The 19,211-nt window shown below is 43.3% G+C and overlaps 2 protein-coding genes across 2 annotated transcripts in view; one reads left to right on the top strand and one right to left on the bottom strand.

Moving 5' to 3' along the window:
* LOC309541245 (uncharacterized protein) overlaps window positions 1-19,211 on the top strand; it is a 328,128-nt gene that overhangs the window by 45,815 nt on the left and 263,102 nt on the right. The gene's annotated exons all lie outside the window — the stretch shown is intronic.
* LOC309542447 (uncharacterized protein) overlaps window positions 1-19,211 on the bottom strand; it is a gene marked incomplete at its 5' end in the record, with an annotated part of 89,528 nt that overhangs the window by 3,985 nt on the left and 66,332 nt on the right. The window contains 2 exons of the mRNA XM_082241246.1: window positions 4-84; window positions 1,046-1,190. Coding sequence (XP_082097372.1) covers window positions 4-84; window positions 1,046-1,190 — 226 coding nt within the window. The remainder of the gene's footprint in view (window positions 1-3; window positions 85-1,045; window positions 1,191-19,211) is intronic.

The raw sequence follows: 19,211 nt of genomic DNA, 5'->3' as shown, positions 1-19,211 counted from the left end.
TACCTATTGAAATAAAGTGCCCCATCCCTCAGAATTCTGAATGTCTTCTCCATCACCTTCTTCAAAGTGGGAGGAAAGGAAATCCTGTTTGGGTTTCAAGGAAGAGAAGAAAGGGGAAGAGAACACAGCAAGCACCATTAGCACCTTCTTCTATTTCAACATCTCCTACATTCCCCTGCCTCCTACCCATGTTCCCAGTTTTGAGGAAACGAAGATGCAATGTCACCAAATGATAGTAATGCATAGGCAACCTTTCAGAATCCTTAGTCATCATTAATATAGCAGCATGAACTTGGAATACAGCCTTTTCAAATCAATTGTTTCCTCAAAGGAAAGGCAGCTGCTCTTTGTCTATGATAAGACTGTCTCCTTCTCTGGTTCATCGTTCCTTTGGACATTTCCCATTCTCTGCATCATAATCCTCCATCCACCCCAGTTTCCACCTCTAGATCTTTATGAATCACCTGCACAATCCCATTGGCCTCAGGAGGTCCATATAAACCATTTTGTGAGACTCAGGTCTCCGTCTTTTCCAGGGACTGTGGTCTGGGTCAGTCAGAGAACTAGTGACAAGGCTTGGTGCTTGGTGTCAGCTGAATGGGTGCTCAGGGAAGCTCCTGTTCTTGGAAATGGACCTCAGTCTACATGCCTCACATTGCATGGAGAGAGCAGGAGAAGCAGAAGGAAAGCAGGTGGCGCATGGGAATCCCAGATGGAAACACCCACCCCCATCGCTCCTTATTATAATGAAGATTATTATAATCTTGTGCCTGTCTCCTGACACAAGACTATCCTAATCTGACACTGAAAAAGCTGGATATTAAAGGCAAATGGATAACTGTACTTAGCGGGAACTTCATCCTTGAATATGTGGTATTGATTCATTAACAACCTGAAGTTGTGTTACTTCTTGATATATGAATTTATTCCTGATCTGTCTTAAATATCATAATTATAGGATGTCTTGGGGTGTTAGGGGAGCGGTAGTACCTTTGGTAGGGGTAATTTTTCCACCATTGGTCCCCACCCTGCACTCAGCTCTCACTTGTGGCTTCCAGAAGCTGTCAGCATGCAAAATGGACCGCAATCTCAGGAACGACTTCAACCGGCCAGCTAGACCAGGTGAGGATACCTGATGGGTCTCAAATCCTTGGTGGGTTCGGGAATTCTGCTGCAGGTGAAGGCAGACCCTGGTGGATGGAGAGGAGAAGAAAAACTGAATCCCACAGTCAAAAAGGCAGATTCTGCCCATGCTGTAGAGGAAAGTGAAGGGCAGATGGGATCATCAACCGGGGAAATGAGCCCATTGAGAAGGAAAACTTTGGTCCTAAACCTTCACTGCCTCGATGACTTCCGGGGGCGGTGCGAACGGCAATGGCGGTCTCCTTCCATCTGTGAAGGTGAAGCTCCGCAGAAAAGGGTCGTCTGCTACGGCGAAGCAGAGACCCAGGTTGGAAACCCACAGGCAGCGATAGCCTGTGGCCGTGGGACTCAGCGGGCACCATCAGCGCCCCTCGAAACGTTGAAGGGACCTCGTAAGGGGCTCCGGAGCATGAAAGGGCTGGCGCGGTGCTGTGAGTCGATCACTCTTTCTGTGGAGTGAAGCCGCAAAGCTGCTGTCGGTGAGCGCTGACCTCTTTTCCTGGGACTATTCGGCTTAAAAACAACTTCCCGTGAGTAGGTGAAGTTTACTGAATTTGGGACTAAATTGACTGAAAATTTGGCACTGAAGCGGGAGACGCAACCAGGAAGTCTGTCTCCCGGCTCTGTTTAAAGATTTAAAGCAAGGATGTTAAACTCTCTAATGCCTTTGAAATCGTGACTTTAGAAGGAACTAATCTGAGCATCAACTAAATTGAGGTGTGGAAGAAAATTTGAATTGCACCTTGGTGGATATTTCCTTTTTACCTCTTCTTTTGTGGATTTACAAAAAGCACTGAGAAATCCCGGCAATCGGGCTGCCAGACTATTGGAACTGCTAGGCTGTGGGAATTGTTGCATTGAGCTGCTACACTGGACGGTTACATTGAATTGCTACATTGAACTTGCACTTTTTAGAGACACTGTTAGTACTTTAGTGAAAAGATTTGGAAGATCTTCGGGACTTTGATGCTGTTTGATATTGTTATTAATGTTTAAGGGATTTTTGGAAAGATTGCAACTTTTCTCCTCTAAGATATACTTAATCTCCCTCTAGAGGACTATTGAAAATCTGCAATCACTGGGTTTTTTTCCCATCTTTGGACTTGTGGATTCCCATGGGAATTACAAACCGCGAGACTGACCTTGACGCATAGACAGAAGTGGGATGAGTGGGAAAACAAGATCAGGCAAAGCCAAAACACAACAAACTACTATAACTTCACAGCTGCGAAGATCATCTGTTCCTATTGTCTCTGTGGCACAAGAGGAAGAGCCAGAGCAAGCCAGGCTGGAAGGAATGGCCACAGGAGGGGACTTTACTTCAGTGTTAGATAAAATCTTTGCAAAACTGGATGGCCTGAGTAAGCAAGTGACTGAACAATCATCTAAGATTGATCAAAACACGGCTAGTGTTAACAACCTGACTCAACAAGTGAGTTTAAATGCTCAAGCTATCGGGAAACTCCTGGAATCTACCACAGAGAATCGTAAAATAGCTGAGGAGGCTAAACAGAAAGCAGAGGCCGTGCAAGAGGAAATAAAACCCATGCGTAAACAGATTGGTGAACACCAGGCATATCTGTCTATGGTAGAGCTAAAAAGTAAGGAAAATAACTTGAGATTGAGGTCAGTTCCAGAACTTGAAAAGGGAGATTTAATCGAATTTTTGACAAAAGAATTTGCAAAATTTTGGCCTTTGGAAGAAGATAAAGATTTTAAAATTGTAAGTGCATTCAGACTTGGAAAGGGAGGAACGAAGGCTAAGTCCAGAGACTGCCTGATCTCCCTCAGGAATAAGGCAGAAAGAGATAAGATATTGAGTGCACATTTTCAAAAGACCCTTGAAATTCAGGATCTTAAAGTGGAAATCTACAAGGACATCCCGAAATACTTATTGGAACTTAGATCTAACTACGGAGACTTGGTGAAACTACTGAGAAGTAACGGAATCATTTTTAGATGGGAGTTCCCCCAGGGACTATCCTTTACGTTTAGGGGAAAGAAAGTTAAAATCAAAACAGCTGAAGACAAGGAAAATTTTTTGAGTAACTACAGAGAAGACCTTCAGAAAGGGATTGAAGGTGAAGCAAGAGCCTTAGAACTTGGACCATTAGGTTCTGTACCTACACCTTTGGGTTCTGTTGAGCCTGAGAAAGTGATACCACCGCCAAAGGGAGAATAGAACTACTCCAACATGTCTCTGCAACTATTAAGCTGGAATATTCATGGCTTTAACTCCCCGGAGAAAAGGAAGAAGATATTTCACTTATTAAAAAAGGAGCAATTAGACTTAATTTGTCTACAAGAAACGCACGTGATTAGGCTTCATAGGAAAGTTTTAATTAATAAGAGACTGGGTCAAGAATTTATCTCATCAGGACTTCCGGAGGCGGCGCGAAACGGTAATGGCGGTCCTCTTCAACTGCTGAAGAGGGGCTCCGCAGAAAAGGATCGTGCGCTACGGCACAGCGACGATCCATTAAGATAAACCACGAGCAGAGCGAGCTCGTGGCCGTGGGACTCGACGGGCACCTGGAGCGACCCCCAAAACGAAGAAGGGACCCCGTAAGGGGCTCCGGATGCGTGGAGGGGAAGCGGTGCTGTGGGTTCATCGCTCTTTCTGCCGGAGTGAAGCCGCGCGGCTGCTGCCGATGAGCGCCGACCTTTCTTCCTTTGAATTGGACTCAAAATCATCTACTCGTGAGTAAGGATTACTCTTTCTTTGGGATTACAAATTTTTGAATTTCGGCTGAAAGCGAGAGACGAAAAAAAGGAAGTCCGTCTCTCCGCGTTGCTTAAAGATCAAAGACAAAGAACTGACAGCGGGAAGCGCTTTAAAGGGACTTAAAATTGAAACCATCGTGCGTGAACGGAACTGTCAAACAAAAGGGTAAAGGCAAGTCTTTCTTCTTTTAATTCTTATGGTATTGAATAAACTGGGAACATTCTCCTCCTTAGTGGATTACAAATTTTGAGATACCTAGTATCGGGCTGGCAGAGTGAAGGAAATCTGTGGCTGCGGAAACTGTATCCAAAGTGGAACTTGATACTTTTGGGCGCTTTGGAGGATAACTTTTAAAAACTGTAGCAGGCACCTTATGGACTTTGTGACGATTTGTGGATACTCTGTAAGCTCTAAAGAGGTGGGTAAAGGCTTATTTTTCCTTTTCCCTTTCACAAAAAAGACTTGTTTAAACTTTGTGGAACTGCAGGGACTTTAAATGGCGGACAAGTTTTTTCTTTTCTTTCCTGAACTGCAATAATACTCCCTCTAGCGGAGTTTTGGATTTACAATTGCCTGGGAACAAACTTTATTTTGTCTTTCTGTGGTTTTCATTGGCAACTGTGGGACTGCCTTTCCTATGGGAAGACTGATAATTTGACCTTGAGCCAGAGACAGGTGTGGAATGAGTGGCCCGCCGAAAACAAGGGCTGCAACAAAAGCGAAAGCAGGGAAAGGACAACTTTTGCAAACAACCTTGACAACTCAAGCACGCAGATCATCCGTCCCTGCTGTATTAGACGAAGCTGGTCAGACTGCATCAGAGGGTATGGCTGCAGGAGGGTCTGAGTCCACCTTATTGAAACAGATGTTGGATCAATTTGCAATCCTAAATAAGAAAGTGGACGAACAGACAGCTAAAATTGACTTAGCCACATCCTCCATTACCAAACTTACTGAACAAGTGACACAACACTCACAAGCAATTGGAGATCTTAAAGACACTGTATCACAAAATCGGAAATTGGTTGAGGCTGCAAATTTGAAAGTTGAACAAGCAAATAAAGAAATTCAGGAAATAAAGGGAGAAGTTAGGCCACTACATAAACATATCAGTGACCAGCAGGCCTACCTGTCTTTGATCGAATTGAGAAACCGGGAAAATAATTTGAGACTCCGCCTTATCCCAGAATCTGAGAAAGAAGATTTGACTGGCTATTTGACAGAGGAGTTTTCTAAATTCTGGGGTATAAAAGTTGATCAGGACTTTAAAATATTAACAGCATTTAGATTGGGAAGAGCAACAAGGAAGGACAGACCCAGGGACTGCTTGATTATTTTGAGATCGAAACAGGAGAGAGACAAGATATTAGACCTTCATTTCAAGAAATCACTTGAGTTCCAAGACAGGAAAGTGGAAATTTACAAGGATATACCAAAACAACTTTTGGACCTTAGAGCTGTTTATACGGACCTAGCAAGATTATTGAGAGGCAACGGGATACCTTATAGGTGGGAGTTCCCTCAAGGGTTATCATTTACTTATAAAGGAAAGAAAATTAAAATCAAAACGCAAGAAGATTCCCAGAAGTTCCTGCACGACCACGGAGAGGACTTACAGAAGGGGATAACGATCCCTTGGCCACCACCACCACCTGGAGCAGACCCACCATCTCTGCCCTCGGGCTCAAAAGAAAAGGAAGACACCCCATAAAGAGTAACAACAGATCGATCCAGGATGTCTCTGCAGCTGTACAGCTGGAATATCAATGGCGCAAATTCCCCGGAGAAAAGAAGAAAGATTTTTCATATTTTGAAAAAAGAACATTTGGATATAATCTGTCTTCAGGAAACACATGTGACAAGACTCCAAAGGAAAGTGTTAATAAATAAAAGACTGGGCCAAGAATTTATTTCATCGGACAGAGTTAAGAAAAGAGGCGTAGTGATCTATGCAAAGGAGAATTTGTCACCAAAATTTTTGTTTAAAGATGAATATGGACGAATTTTGGCAATTGAAATACAAACTCAGGGTGAAAAAGTTTTGATATTAGGAATTTACGCACCAAATGAGGGGAAATCGGAATTTTATAAGAAACTGCATGAGACATTGCTGGACTATCTGGACTATACTAACATCATTATGATGGGAGATATGAATGGAGTGGTCTCTACTTTAATGGACAAGTCGCAGAATCAAAATTTGACTAAAGACGGCAGACTACCTAAAACCTTTTTTGAACTGACTGACAACATGGATTTGATTGATACTTGGAGGACAAGGAACCCCCTTGGTAAAGAGGGAACGTTCTTCTCTGAGGCCCACCTATCTTGGACAAGAATCGACCAGATCTGGGTAACTAGAGGGCTGGCACCTAAGACTGTAAGAGTGGAAATCTGCCCAAAAACCTGCTCCGACCATAACGCTCTGAAATTGGAATTAAGATTTACTCCAGCCGGCTCCTTCAGATGGAAAATGAATGACAACCTGTTAAGAGATCAAGAGATTGTAAAGAAGGCCCAAAAAGTTTTAAAAGACTATTTTGAAATAAATTTGAACACCTCGGTGGAAAAGAGAACAATCTGGGACGCAAGCAAAGCGGTAATGAGAGGGTTTCTGATACAACAGAATACAATCAAGAAAAAGCTCTGGAATGGAAAAAAGGATAAGATATTACAGAAGATAAAAGATGGTGAGAAAAAACTGAGATCTAACCCGAAATCAAAAGAGACTCTGAGAGAAATTAAATTCCACCAAGCACAATATATGAAATTGATAAACCAAGAAGTGGAATGGAAAATTAAACAAATGAAACAAAGATCTTTTGAATCAGCGAATAAATGTGGGAAACTGCTAGCATGGCAGTTGAAGAAAAGACAAAAATTGAACTATGTTACCAATCTAGAGGTCGAAGGGAAAAACATCCAGAAACCAGGTGAAATTAGAAAGTGTTTCCAGAAATATTTTAAAAAACTGTATACGCAAGGACCCGAGGAAGTATTTGAGATGGATCAATTTTTGAAAATCAATGGCCTACCGAAACTTTCTCAGGAAAAGAGATCAATCTTGAATCATAGAATAACACAACAGGAAATTGAGGTTGCCATTCAGAATATGCAGTTGGGCAAATCTCCAGGCCCTGACGGACTCACCTCCAAGTATTATAAGATACTAAAAGACTATTTGACACAACCCCTAATGGAGGTTTGTAACCAGATTATGGACGGAGGGAGAGCACCAGAAACGTGGAAAGAAGCTTTCATTACATTGATTCCTAAAGTGGAATCTGAAAAGACTCAACTAAAGAATTACCGTCCCATCTCACTCCTTAATGTGGATTACAAAATATTTGCAGACATTTTGGCAAATAGATTTAAAAAGGTATTGAACGAAGTAATTCATAAGGACCAGGCAGGCTTTCTCCCAGGTAGACATTTGTATGATAATACCAGGAACATTATTGATGTCTTGGAACTCTTGCAAACTAACATTAACACCAAAGCAGTGTTAATTTTTATTGATGCGGAGAAGGCCTTCGATAACATTTCCTGGAGGTTTATGAAGAAAAACTTGGAAGGGATGGGAGTGGGACGGGGATTTGAAAATGGCTTAGAGGCAATATATTCAGAACAGAAAGCTAAGTTAATAGTGAACAATGTGGTGACAGAAGAGTTCCAAATTGAAAAAGGAACACGTCAAGGGTGCCCTCTTTCCCCCTTATTATTTATTTCGGTCCTGGAGGTGCTCTTGAATATGATTAGGAAGGACCGGCAGGTACAAGGTATACAGGTCGGAGAGAAACAATATAAACTGAAAGCCTTTGCAGATGATTTGGTTTTGACATTACAGGAGCCAGAATCTAGTACAAAAAGAGTTCTAGAATTGATTCAGGGGTTTGGTCGGGTGGCAGGATTTAAGTTGAACAAACAAAAAACCAAGGTATTGGGTAAAAACTTGACATCTTTAGAAATAGATGGGTTTCAGAGGGAAACAGAATTAAATGTGGTGAAAAAGGTGAAATACCTGGGGATTAACTTGTCTTCAAAAAACTTGAATTTGTTTAAAGATAATTACGAAAAATGTTGGACAGAGGTGAAAAAAGATCTAGAAATTTGGACAAGATTAAAACTTTCCTTGTTGGGCCGAATAGCAGCGATAAAAATGAATGTGTTGCCAAAGATGTTATTTTTGTTTCAAACCTTACAGATCGTGGACAGAGTGGAATGTTTTGGGAAGTGGCAGAAGGATATTTCGAAGTTCGTTTGGCAGGGCAAAAAGCCCCGAATAAAGTTTAAAATATTAACTGATGCAAAAGAAAGAGGGGGGTTTGCCCTGCCAGACTTAAGGTTATATTATGAAGCTGCAGCCTTCTGCTGGATGAAAGATTGGCTTTTGCTTAAGAACACTGATGTCCTAGATCTGGAAGGGTTCAACAACTCTTTAGGATGGCACGCCTATTTGTGGTACGACAAGGTAAAAACACATAAAATGTTCAAAAACCATATTGTCAGAAAAGCAATCTTCATAGTCTGGACAAAATATAAGGACTTGCTAGAAAGTAAGACCCCGAGGTGGCTTTCACCAGTGGAGGCCAAGGCGCGGAAAAGACCCAATATGGAGGCCGGCTGGCCGACATATGGGGAAATAATAGAAAAAAATTGGAGACAACTGGAGATTACAGAGTTTTGAAAAATTAAAAGATAAGGTGCAAGATTGGTTCCATTATGCCCAAATTCAAGAGGTATTTAAGACAGATTAAAAAAAAACAGGTTTCCAGGTGGAAAAATCGAAACTAGAGACAGAATTGTTAGAACCAAGGACTAAGTTATTATCTAGAATGTATAACTTGCTGCTTAAATGGAATACTCAGGATGAGACAGTTAAATCGGCCATGATAAAGTGGGCTCAAGATATTGGGTACAACATCATGTTTGAAGACTGGGAAAGGTTATGGACCACCGGTATGAAATTTACGGCATGCAATGCCCTGAAAGAAAACATTATGAAAATGATATACAGGTGGTACATGACCCCAGTCAAACTAGCAAAGATATACCATTTGACTGACAATAGATGTTGGAAGTGTAAAGAGGCCGAAGGGACATTCTTTCACCTGTGGTGGACGTGCCCTAGGGTGAAGGCCTTCTGGGAAATGATATATAATGAGTTAAAAAAGGTGTTTAAGTACACCTTCCCTAAGAAACCAGAGGCCTTCCTCTTGGGCATTGTCGGCCAAAAGGTGTCAAAGAAGGATAGAACTTTTTTTATGTACGCAACTACAGCAGCAAGGATTCTTATCGCAAAATACTGGAAGACTCAAGATTTGCCCACACTGGAAGAATGGCAAACGCAGCTGATGGACTATATGGAATTGGCTGAGATGACTGCCAGGATCCGAGACTTGGGAGAAGAAGCAATGGAGGAGGATTGGAAAAAATTTAAGGACTATTTGCAAAAGTTCTACAAATTATATGAATTATAAGATTTCGCACGATTTGGAGAAAACAGCTCCAGCAATGAGAGTGAAGGACATTGAAATTAAACAATGAATTAATGAAAGGAATAAATGTTTAAAGGTTGGAAAGGTTATTATATCGGCTGATTAAAGTAACATGACAATAAGTAATTTAAACTAAAATGTAAGCTTTAAGGTAAAAGAAAGAAACGTATGAAACAAGGGTATAATTTGTTGAAATTTTATTTGTTAAGAATGCAACGCGGGGGAGACGTGGGGAAGTTCGATAGTAGACTGGAACTAAGCTTGGAAATAATCAACTTTTTTTCTCTTTTTTCTTTTTCTTCTTTTTTTCTTTTCCTTTTTGTAAATGTATAAGATTTTTGTATAATTTGCTGAATAATCTTTATCTGGGAAAAAAAAAGTAATAAAAATATTTATAAAAAAAAAAAGAATTTATCTCATCAGATAGAGTCAAGAAGAGAGGAGTTGTTATTTATGCAAAAGAAAGCCTATCACCAAAATTTCTCTTCAAAGATGAACAAGGAAGAATCCTGGCAATTGAAATTCAAATACAAGGAGAAAAAAATTTGATTTTGGGAATTTATGCACCAAATGAGGGGAAGTTGGAATTTTACAAGGTTGCATGAGACATTGCTGGACTATATGGACTACAACAACATCATTATGATGGGTGACATGAATGGGGTGGTATCCACGAATATGGATAAAGCGCAAAGTCAAAGCATAACAAAAGAGGGCAGGCTACCAAAAACCTTTTTTGAACTACCGTATTTTTCGCTCTATAACACGCAGATTTTTTCTCCTAAAAAGGAAGGGGAAATGTCTGTGCGTGTTATGCAGCGAATGTGTGGTCCCTGGAGCCGAAAAATCAGGCAAAAATCAAACCGCGCTTCAGGGAGAAGGGAAACCTGAAAAGAGGAAGTGGTTGCTTTCCTGCATTCTGCCTCAGGGTCTTACTGCCCACCCTCTCTGTTTCGTTACTGTGTTTGCTCAAACGGAACAAAGAGCAGGGAAAGCCCCTCCCCTCCAGGCAAGAAGAGAGGAAAGCAGAGCGTCCCTCTAATTCCTCTCCATGCTCCGGAGGGAACAATGTTTGTGAAGGGAAGAGAGATTACAGGTTCAGTTTAAAATTCTGATTTGACTTTCTGCTTTTTGTTTTTGGAGTCACACAGCATTCAAATATGCTTTCTTCCATTTAAAAGGATGAAATCCTTAAACAGTGTTTTGCCTGTAAATTCATGCGATCTGGAAGATTACAGTGTCTGTACCTCTTAAGGGATGGCAAAGCTTAGGTTTCGCTGCGAAATAGTTCTTAATGCAGTTAAAATGCTTTCTTTTGTCAAGGCAGTTAAAAAAAAATACGTATATATCAGGCAGCCGGAAAACATGCAGGTGGGAGGAAGAGGGAGAGAGAGAGAGAGCACGCTGGCTGGCTTGTGTGGGTGGGTGGGGGGAAACTTTTGCCTTCCTTTCCTCACGTTATAGCCCTCTCCTGCATTCTTAGCCTTCTGTGTTTTTCCTTCCCTCCCCACTTAAAATGTGGTTACAAAGCATGGATTCACATGGATCCTCAGGATCTTTGCATTGGGTCACCCCAAATTCACCATCAGAGCACACAGCATGTCCATGGCTACAGCCTGCCCCCCCCAAAATCACACACCCACTGTTGCCTGGGGCTGCAATGGTGCAAAAACGTGGTTACAAAGCATGGATCCACATGGATCCTCAGGATCTTTGCATTGGGTCAGCCAAAATTCACCATCAGAGCACATAGCATGTCCATGGCTACAGCCTGTCCCCCCAAAAAAATCACGCACCCACTGTTGCCTGGGGCTGCAATGGTGCAAAAACGTGGTTAAAAAGTATGGGTCCACATGTATCCTCAGGATCTTTGCATTGGGTCAGCCAAAATTCACCATCAGAGCACATAGCATGTCCATGGCTACAGCCTGCCCCCCAAAAATCACGCACCCACTGTTGCCTGGGGCTGCAATGGTGCAAAAACGTGGTTACAAAGCATGGATCCACATGGATCCTCAGGATCTTTGCATTGGGTCACCCCAAATTCACCATCAGAGCACATAGCATGTCCATGGCTACAGCCTGGCCCCCAAAATCACGCACCCACTGTTGCCTGGGGCTGCAATGGTGCAAAAACATGGTTACAAAGCATGGATCCACAGGGATTCTCAGGATTTTTGCATTGGGTCACCCCAAATTCACCATCAGATCACATGTCTGTGGCCACAGCATGAAGCACACAAATGATACGTCCACTGTTTCATTCAGAATATTTTTTCCCTTGTTTTCCTCCTCTAAAAACGATGTGTGTGTTATGGTCAGGTGCGTGTTATAGAGCGAAAAATACGGTAACTGACAATATGGACTTGATTGACATCTGGAGAATAAAGAACCCCCTAGGAAGAGAAGGGACATTCTTCTCTGAAGCCAAAATGACATGGACAAGAGTCAACCAAATATGGATAACTAGAGGACTGGCACCTAAGACTAGAAAGGTGGAAATCTGCCCAAAAACCTGCTCCGACCATAACGCAGTAAAGATGGAAATGAGATTAACCTCAACTGGTTCCTTCAGATGGAAGATGAATGACACCTTATTAAGAGACCAAAAGATTGTTAAGAAGGCCCAAAAAAACTTACGGGACTATTTCGAACTAAATTTGAAAACTACAGTGGAAAAAAGAATAATCTGGCATGCAAGCAAAGCGGTCATGAGGGGGTTTCTGATACAGCAGAATGCAATAAAAAAGAGAACCCAAAATGAGAAAAAAGAAAGAATTTTGGAAAAAATAAAAGGAGAGAAAAAATTAAGATCGAAACCAAAGTCACAGGAGATTTTGAGAGAAATTAAATTATATCAAGCACAATATATGAAATTGATAAATCAGGAAGTCGAATGGAAAATTAAACAAATGAGACAAAAGACTTTTGAATCAGCTAATAAGTGTGGGAAACTGCTGGCATGGCAGTTGAAAAAAAGACAGAAGCTGAATACGGTTACTAATCTTGAGGTTGAAGGGAGAAACATTCAGAATCCTGTGGAGATTAGAAAATGCTTCCAGAGATATTTTAAACAACTTTATACTCAGGGGCCGCAGAAAGAGACTGATATAGACCATTTTTTAAGAACAAATGGATTACAAGAACTATCTAAAGAAAAGAAGACAATATTGAATCTTAAGATAACGGAACAGGAGATTGAAGGTGCCATTCAGAACATGCAATTGGGCAAATCTCCAGGGCCGGACGGGTTAACCTCCAAATATTACAAGACTTTGAAAGACTATCTAATTCAACCATTAAAGGAGGTGTGCAACGAGATTATGGATGGGAAGAAGGCACCGGAGTCATGGAAAGAAGCTTTCATCACCCTTATACCAAAATCGGAAGCTGAAAAGACACAACTTAAGAACTACCGTCCCATTTCCCTTTTAAATGTGGATTACAAAATTTTTGCAGATATTTTAGCTAGCAGATTAAGAAGAGTGTTAAATGAAGTGATACACTAAGATCATGCAGGCTTTCTCCCAGGCAGACATCTGTCTGATAATACAAGGAACATTATTGATATTCTGGAGCTATTACAAACGAACATCAATACAAGAGCAGTTTTGATTTTTATTGATGTGGAGAAGGCCTTTGACAACATCTCTTGGAATTTTATGAAGAAAAATCTTAAGGGAATGGGAGTGGGACGGGGGTTTGAAAATGGTATAGACGCAATCTATTCAGAACAAAAGGCAAAATTGATAGTTAATAATGTGGTGTCAGAAGAGTTTACAATTGAAAAAGGTACACGACAGGGTTGCCCTATCTCTCCATTGCTATTCATTTCGGTCCTGGAGGTGCTCTTGAACATGATTAGGAGGGACCGGTTGATTAAAGGAATTCAGGTCAGAGCTAAACAATATAAACTAAAGGCTTTCGCAGATGACTTGGTTTTGACATTACAGGAGCCGGAATCTAGTATGAAAAGAGTTTTAGAACTGATTCAAGAATTTGGTCAGGTGGCAGGATTTAAATTAAATAAGCAGAAAACTAAGGTTTTGGAGAAAAATTTGACAACAATGGAAAAAGAAAGGTTTCAGAAGGAGACAGATTTAAATGTGGTGAAGAAAGTGAAATACCTAGGGATAAATATGACGGCCAAAAATGTGAATCTATTTAAAGATAATTACGAGAAATGTTGGTCAGGGGTTAAAAAAGATTTAGAAATTTGGTCAAAATTGAAGCTTTCCTTGTTGGGTCGAATTGCTGCTATAAAGATGAATGTATTGCCAAAAATGTTATTTTTGTTTCAAACTCTGCAGATTGTTGACAGGATGGACTGTTTCAGGGGGTGGCAGAGAGACATTTCTAAATTTGTCTGGCAGGGCAAAAAGCCCAGAATAAAATTTAAAATACTGACTGATGCTAAAGAAAGAGGGGGGTTTGCTCTGCCAGACATGAAGCTGTATTATGAATCAGCAGCATTTTGCTGGCTGAAAGATTGGCTACTTCTTGAGAACACTGACATTTTGGATTTGGAAGGGTTTAATAATGCGTTTGGGTGGCATGCATATTTGTGGTACGACAAGGTTAAAGCTCATAAAACATTCAAGAACCATATTGTCAGGAAAGCAGTGTTTAATGTCTGGATAAAATATAAAGATCTACTAGAAAACAAGACCCCAAGGTGGTTGTCACCTATGGAAGCTAAGGCTCTGAAAAAACTCAATATGGAGGCCAAATGGCCAAAATATTGGGAGATAGTAGAACAAGATGGAGACATATTGAGATTGCAGAGTTTTGAGAAATTAAAAGATAAAGTGTGAGACTGGCTACATTACTATCAAATTAGAGAAGTTTTTAATATGGACAGGAAAGTAGGCTTCCAGGTGGAAAAATCGAAACTAGAAACAGAACTGTTAGAACCTAAAACTAAGGTACTTTCGAGAATGTATAACTTGCTGTTAAAATGGAACACTCAGGATGAAACGGTCAAATCAGCTATGATTAAATGGGTGCAAGACATTAGTCATAATATCATGTTTGCTGACTGGGAACGGTTATGGACCACCGGTGTGAAGTTTACGGCATGTAATGCCTTAAAAGAAAATATTATGAAAATGATATATAGGTGGTACATGACCCCAGTCAAGCTTGCAAAAGTATATCATTTGCCTGATAATAAATGTTGGAAATGTAAGGAAACTGAGGGAACATTCTTTCACCTTTGGTGGACGTGCCCAAAGGTTAAGGCCTTCTGGGAAATGATCTATAATGAACTAGAAAAGGTATTTAAATATACCTTCCTTAAGAAACCAGAGGCCTTCCTTTTGGGCATTGTCGGCCAAATGGTGCCAAAGAAGGATAGAACTTTCTTTATGTATGTGACAATAGCAGCAAGAATACTCATCGCAAAGTACTGGAAGACACAAGATTTACCCACTCTGGAAGAATGGCAGGTGCAGGTGATAGACTACATGGAATTGGCAGAAATGACTGGCAGAATCCGAGACCTGGGAGAAGAGTTAGTGGAAGAGGACTGGAAGAAGTTTAAAGACTACTTGCAAAAACACTGTAAAATGTTAGAATGTTAAAATGTTAAAATGTTGGAATGTTAAAATGATGCAAGATATAAAGACAATGTGGCATCAGTGACATAGGTAAAAGGAGTATGTAACAAATGTTTCAAAAGACAAGGGTGAAAAAAACTAGATTACATTGTGTCAAATGTAAACAAAAGGATATAAAGGGAAGAATTGGCGACACAATGGGTTAAAATCTATAATATAGATCAAGATTTGAAAGAGGGTAAGATATTTGCTGAACATGGTTGTGTAAAAAGGAACACAAAAAAGGGAGATGTGAGGAAGTCAGGAAGAAGGGTTATGAAAACAACAAGTAAAAAATTTGATTTTTATGTCTTTTTTATGTTTCTTTTCTTTTTCTTTATTTCCTATCTTTTTATGTTTTTTACTGTATTTTTTTGTTTTGTTTGAGTGTGATGATGATGTTTCTTTTTAGGTTTGATTGGAAGGTTTGTTTTACTGTTTAAAATTTCAATAAATATCTTTTTTTGAAAAAAATAAACCTTCACTGCCTCTTGAGTTATCATCAGGAGAAGTAAAAGCTGTGGAGGAAAACCTACACAAATCCAGAGTGGACTCTCTAAGACGGTTGGATGGTGTCCTGCACACCTCCTTCCAGCAACTCCTGCAGCCAAGCTGGTGCCTAACGTACTGCTCTGCTTTCCTTGGGACCATATAAGCCAGGCTGAGAAGGCGGTCTTGTTGTCTAGGCAGCCCTGAATCCCCAAACACACTGTCCAGGCTCACAGTGCTGCTAACACAGCAGTTTCAGGGGGCGCGATGAACTCAGACCTGTGTATCAAAGTCTCTCCAATGTGAAACAAGGAAAACAGAAGCGCTATTTACATCATATGTCAATGTAAAGGTATTCAAAATATTTGTCTTTTGAAGAAAAGACCACCAATTATCCAATGGCCCCTTCAAAGCTAATGAACATCTGGTGCCTGGAGCTTTTGTGGGCTGCAGGACCAGCTTCTGCCACCATTATCCTTCCAATTGGGATTCAGGCCTCATCATGGGACTGAAATTGCCCTGGTTGTGCTGTTTCCTGGTTCTGCTGGATCTCTCAGCAGTTTTGGAGACCTGTGACCTTGGTATCGTTCTGGACCCTCTAGGGGAGCTGGGGGCCCTGCTATGCAGTGGTTCCCCTCCTTCCTCCTGGGCCGTGTTCAGAAAGTGGTGTTGGGGGATGAGTGTTCAGACCCCTGGGCTCTCACTTGTGGGGTGCCTCAGGGCTCCGTCCTCTCCCCCATGCTTTTTAATGTCTATATGAAGTCGCTGGGAGAGATCATCAGGGGGTTTGCGCTGGGTGTTCCCCAGTATGTGGATGATACCCAGCTCTTCTTCTCTTTTAAATTGGAACCAGTGAAGGTCCTGTGTGAGTGTCTGGAGGCAGTTGGAGGATGGATGGCGGCTAACAGACTGAGGTTGAATTTTGACAAGACAGAAATACTGTTCCAGGGGGACAGGGGGCAGGCAGGTGTGGGGGACTCCCTGGTCCTGAATGGGGTAACTGTGGCCCTGAAGGACCAGGTGCACAGCCTGGGCGTCATTTTGGACTCACAGCTGTCCATGGAGGTGCAGGTCAGTTCTGTGTCCAGGGCAGCTGTCAGCCAGCTCCATCTGGTATGCAGGATGAGACCCTACCAGCCTGCCGACTATTTCACCAGAGTGGTGCATGCTCTGGTGATCTCCCACTTGGATTATTGCCATGTGATACATGAGGCTACCTTTGGAGGTGACTCATAAACTGCAACTAATCCAGAATGTGTTAGCTAGACAACAGAATGGGAGCAGCAGCTGAGACAACATAGCACCAGTCTGAAAGGATCTTCACTGACTCCCAGTACATTTCTGAGCACAATTCACATTGTTGGTGATGACCTTTAAATTGCTGTGGTTGCATTTTTCAGGCATAGATTCCTGTTATGCCTTCAGTCACAAATTTATTTGCTGCAGGAATTTTTTGCTGTCTCTGAGTGTTTTTTTCCTACTCTGCTAATTGTATGTTGGACTTGCTCTGGAGATCATTGTGGAGGAGCAAGATCTGCAACCCAAAGCCCTAAACAGCCTCGGGTATGTAGACCTGAAGGAACGTCTCCACGCCCATTGCTCAGTCTGGACACTGAGGTCTTCCTTCGAGGGTCTTCTGCTGGTCCCCCCCCCATGAGAAGCGAAGTTACAGGGAAGCAGGCAGAGGGCAAGGAAATGGGCAACTATCTGACATTTAGAAGACAGCTGAAGGCAGCCCTGTATCGGGAGGTTTTTAATGTCTGATGTTTTACTGTCTTTTATATGTACTGTGATTTGCCCAGAGTGTCTGGGAAAACCCAGCCAGATAGGCAGCGTAGAAATACTACAATCATTCTTATTATATTGTGATTCTTTTGTAGTTATTTTGGAATTCGTTCGGCAATATCAGCTCACGAAATGTTATGAGGGGAGAAAATCACAGGGATGCCATAAACTGTAATCCCACCCACAAACTCTCATTCACATACAGTCTATGAATTTGAGAAGATCACACACCTCACCTGTGCTAATACTGGCCTGTATAGGCACACCTTGCATGTAGAGCCTCCAGCCACAGGCACTGTATAGCATGAAAATGGGTCCTTTGACTGGGAAGATTCATGCAATTGCTATCATCAGATGCTGAAGGATTGTATCTCAGCTTGTCAGTCACTCTGACACTGCCTACCAAAAATAAGAGGAACAGAAATGCTTTTGAGGTGCAACTTCAGTTGTGAGAGGCATTCCATGGACTCTGCACCCCTGTTTCTGATGACAGGTGTACATTATCCTCACCCTCAATGAACCAGGCAGTGGAAAAGACAAAGATGGCAGGCTGAGAGAGAGGAAGAGGTTTCTAGCTGCTTCCTGGGTGGGATTGCGGAAACAAAGCGCCGCTTCTCAGAAGGCCTTTCCCCTCCTCTCTGCTCCTCAGGATTTGAACCACTGTGTCTGGGTGGGGCAGGGGCTTATGTGGGCGTGAAGAGGATGGAGCTTGCAGGAAGGAAGGGGTAGGTGGACTGGACCCCTCGCCCACTTTCCAGGGATCCCTCTCTGGTAGCCTTGAAGGGGTGCCCGATTCTTGGGTGGGAGGGAGAAGCCAAGGAGGCCCCTCTGGAGATTCCCAGCGGGTGCCACTATGGAGACCTCTCCCCAAGGACTGGTCTTCCAGTATCTCTGTATCTCTCTCACTCACTCTCTCCCATTGCTCCCCTTCCCTGCCCCGACTTCCTCGACTCCCTCCCTCTTTCCCGGAGTCTCCCCTGCACCCAGAGGCCGCCTTCGCGCCCCCCTCTCCATCCAGAGGACAACCCCCCCGCCCAACACGAGCCACACGGGGGTCTCTATCCAGGCGTCCCTCGCGCCCGTTAACCCATTCATGACCCGCCTTTCTCCAAGCGGAGCCCACAGGGCCCCAGGGATCCCTGCGTGGGGGAAACGGGGCAAAGGGGCACCCGTGGGGACTCCCTCCGTTGGCGCCCCATGTCCGCCGCCGCCAAGGCGCAGCACGGGTGCAGGGATCTAGGCCATGCCGACGGGACCCACGAATAGCGCTTTGGGGAGGTGGCGGGGGTCTCTGGGTCCTTCTCTCCCCCCCCCCCGCGACCCCTTTGCCTCTTTGTCCTCGCTCCAGATTCTGCAATTTCCAGGGGGGGGGGTGTCCTCCCCTGCCGCCCGTCCTCCCCTTTCCGAAAGCGCGCCCCCCTAGAGCTACGGCGCAGAGGAGCAATTCGGCGCAGAAGCTCCACTTGCGGGAGAAGCAGGCAGTTTTGGGGGGCTCATCCCCCCCCCATTGCTGGAAGAGAGGTCGGATGGCGAGGAGGAGGAGGAGCAACATATTGGGGAGGGGATTTGGGGTTGTGGGGGCGGGGTGGGAGAAGGGTGTGCCGGGAGGGGAGGGGGGGTCCCTGTGTGGGGGAAACGGGGCAAGGGGTCCTCGTGGGGACCCCTAGGTGGGCGCCCCATGTCCGCCGGGGCCAAGGCGCCTAAGGAAAGCCCCCTTCGCAGCACTCCTGCAGGGATCCAGCCCATGGGACATGGGACCCGCGAAAGGCGCTTTGGGGAGGTGGCGGGGGTCTCTGGGTCCTTTTCTGTCCCGCCCCCCCCCCGCGACCCCATTACCTCTTTCTCCCCGCTCCAGATTCTCCTTTCCTTTCCTGCAACATCCACGGGGGGGGGGTGTCGCCTGCCGCCCCTCCTCCCCCTTCCGAAAGCGCGCGCCCCTAGAGCTACGGCGCAGAGCAGCAATCCGGAGTGGAA

This window comes from Podarcis vaucheri (genome assembly GCF_965113315.1).
Source record: "Podarcis vaucheri genome assembly, chromosome: 10".
In the NCBI taxonomy this organism is placed as follows: domain Eukaryota; kingdom Metazoa; phylum Chordata; class Lepidosauria; order Squamata; family Lacertidae; genus Podarcis; species Podarcis vaucheri.
Note: the sequence above shows the minus strand (reverse complement) of the source record. Positions and strands in the feature narration are given on the sequence as shown.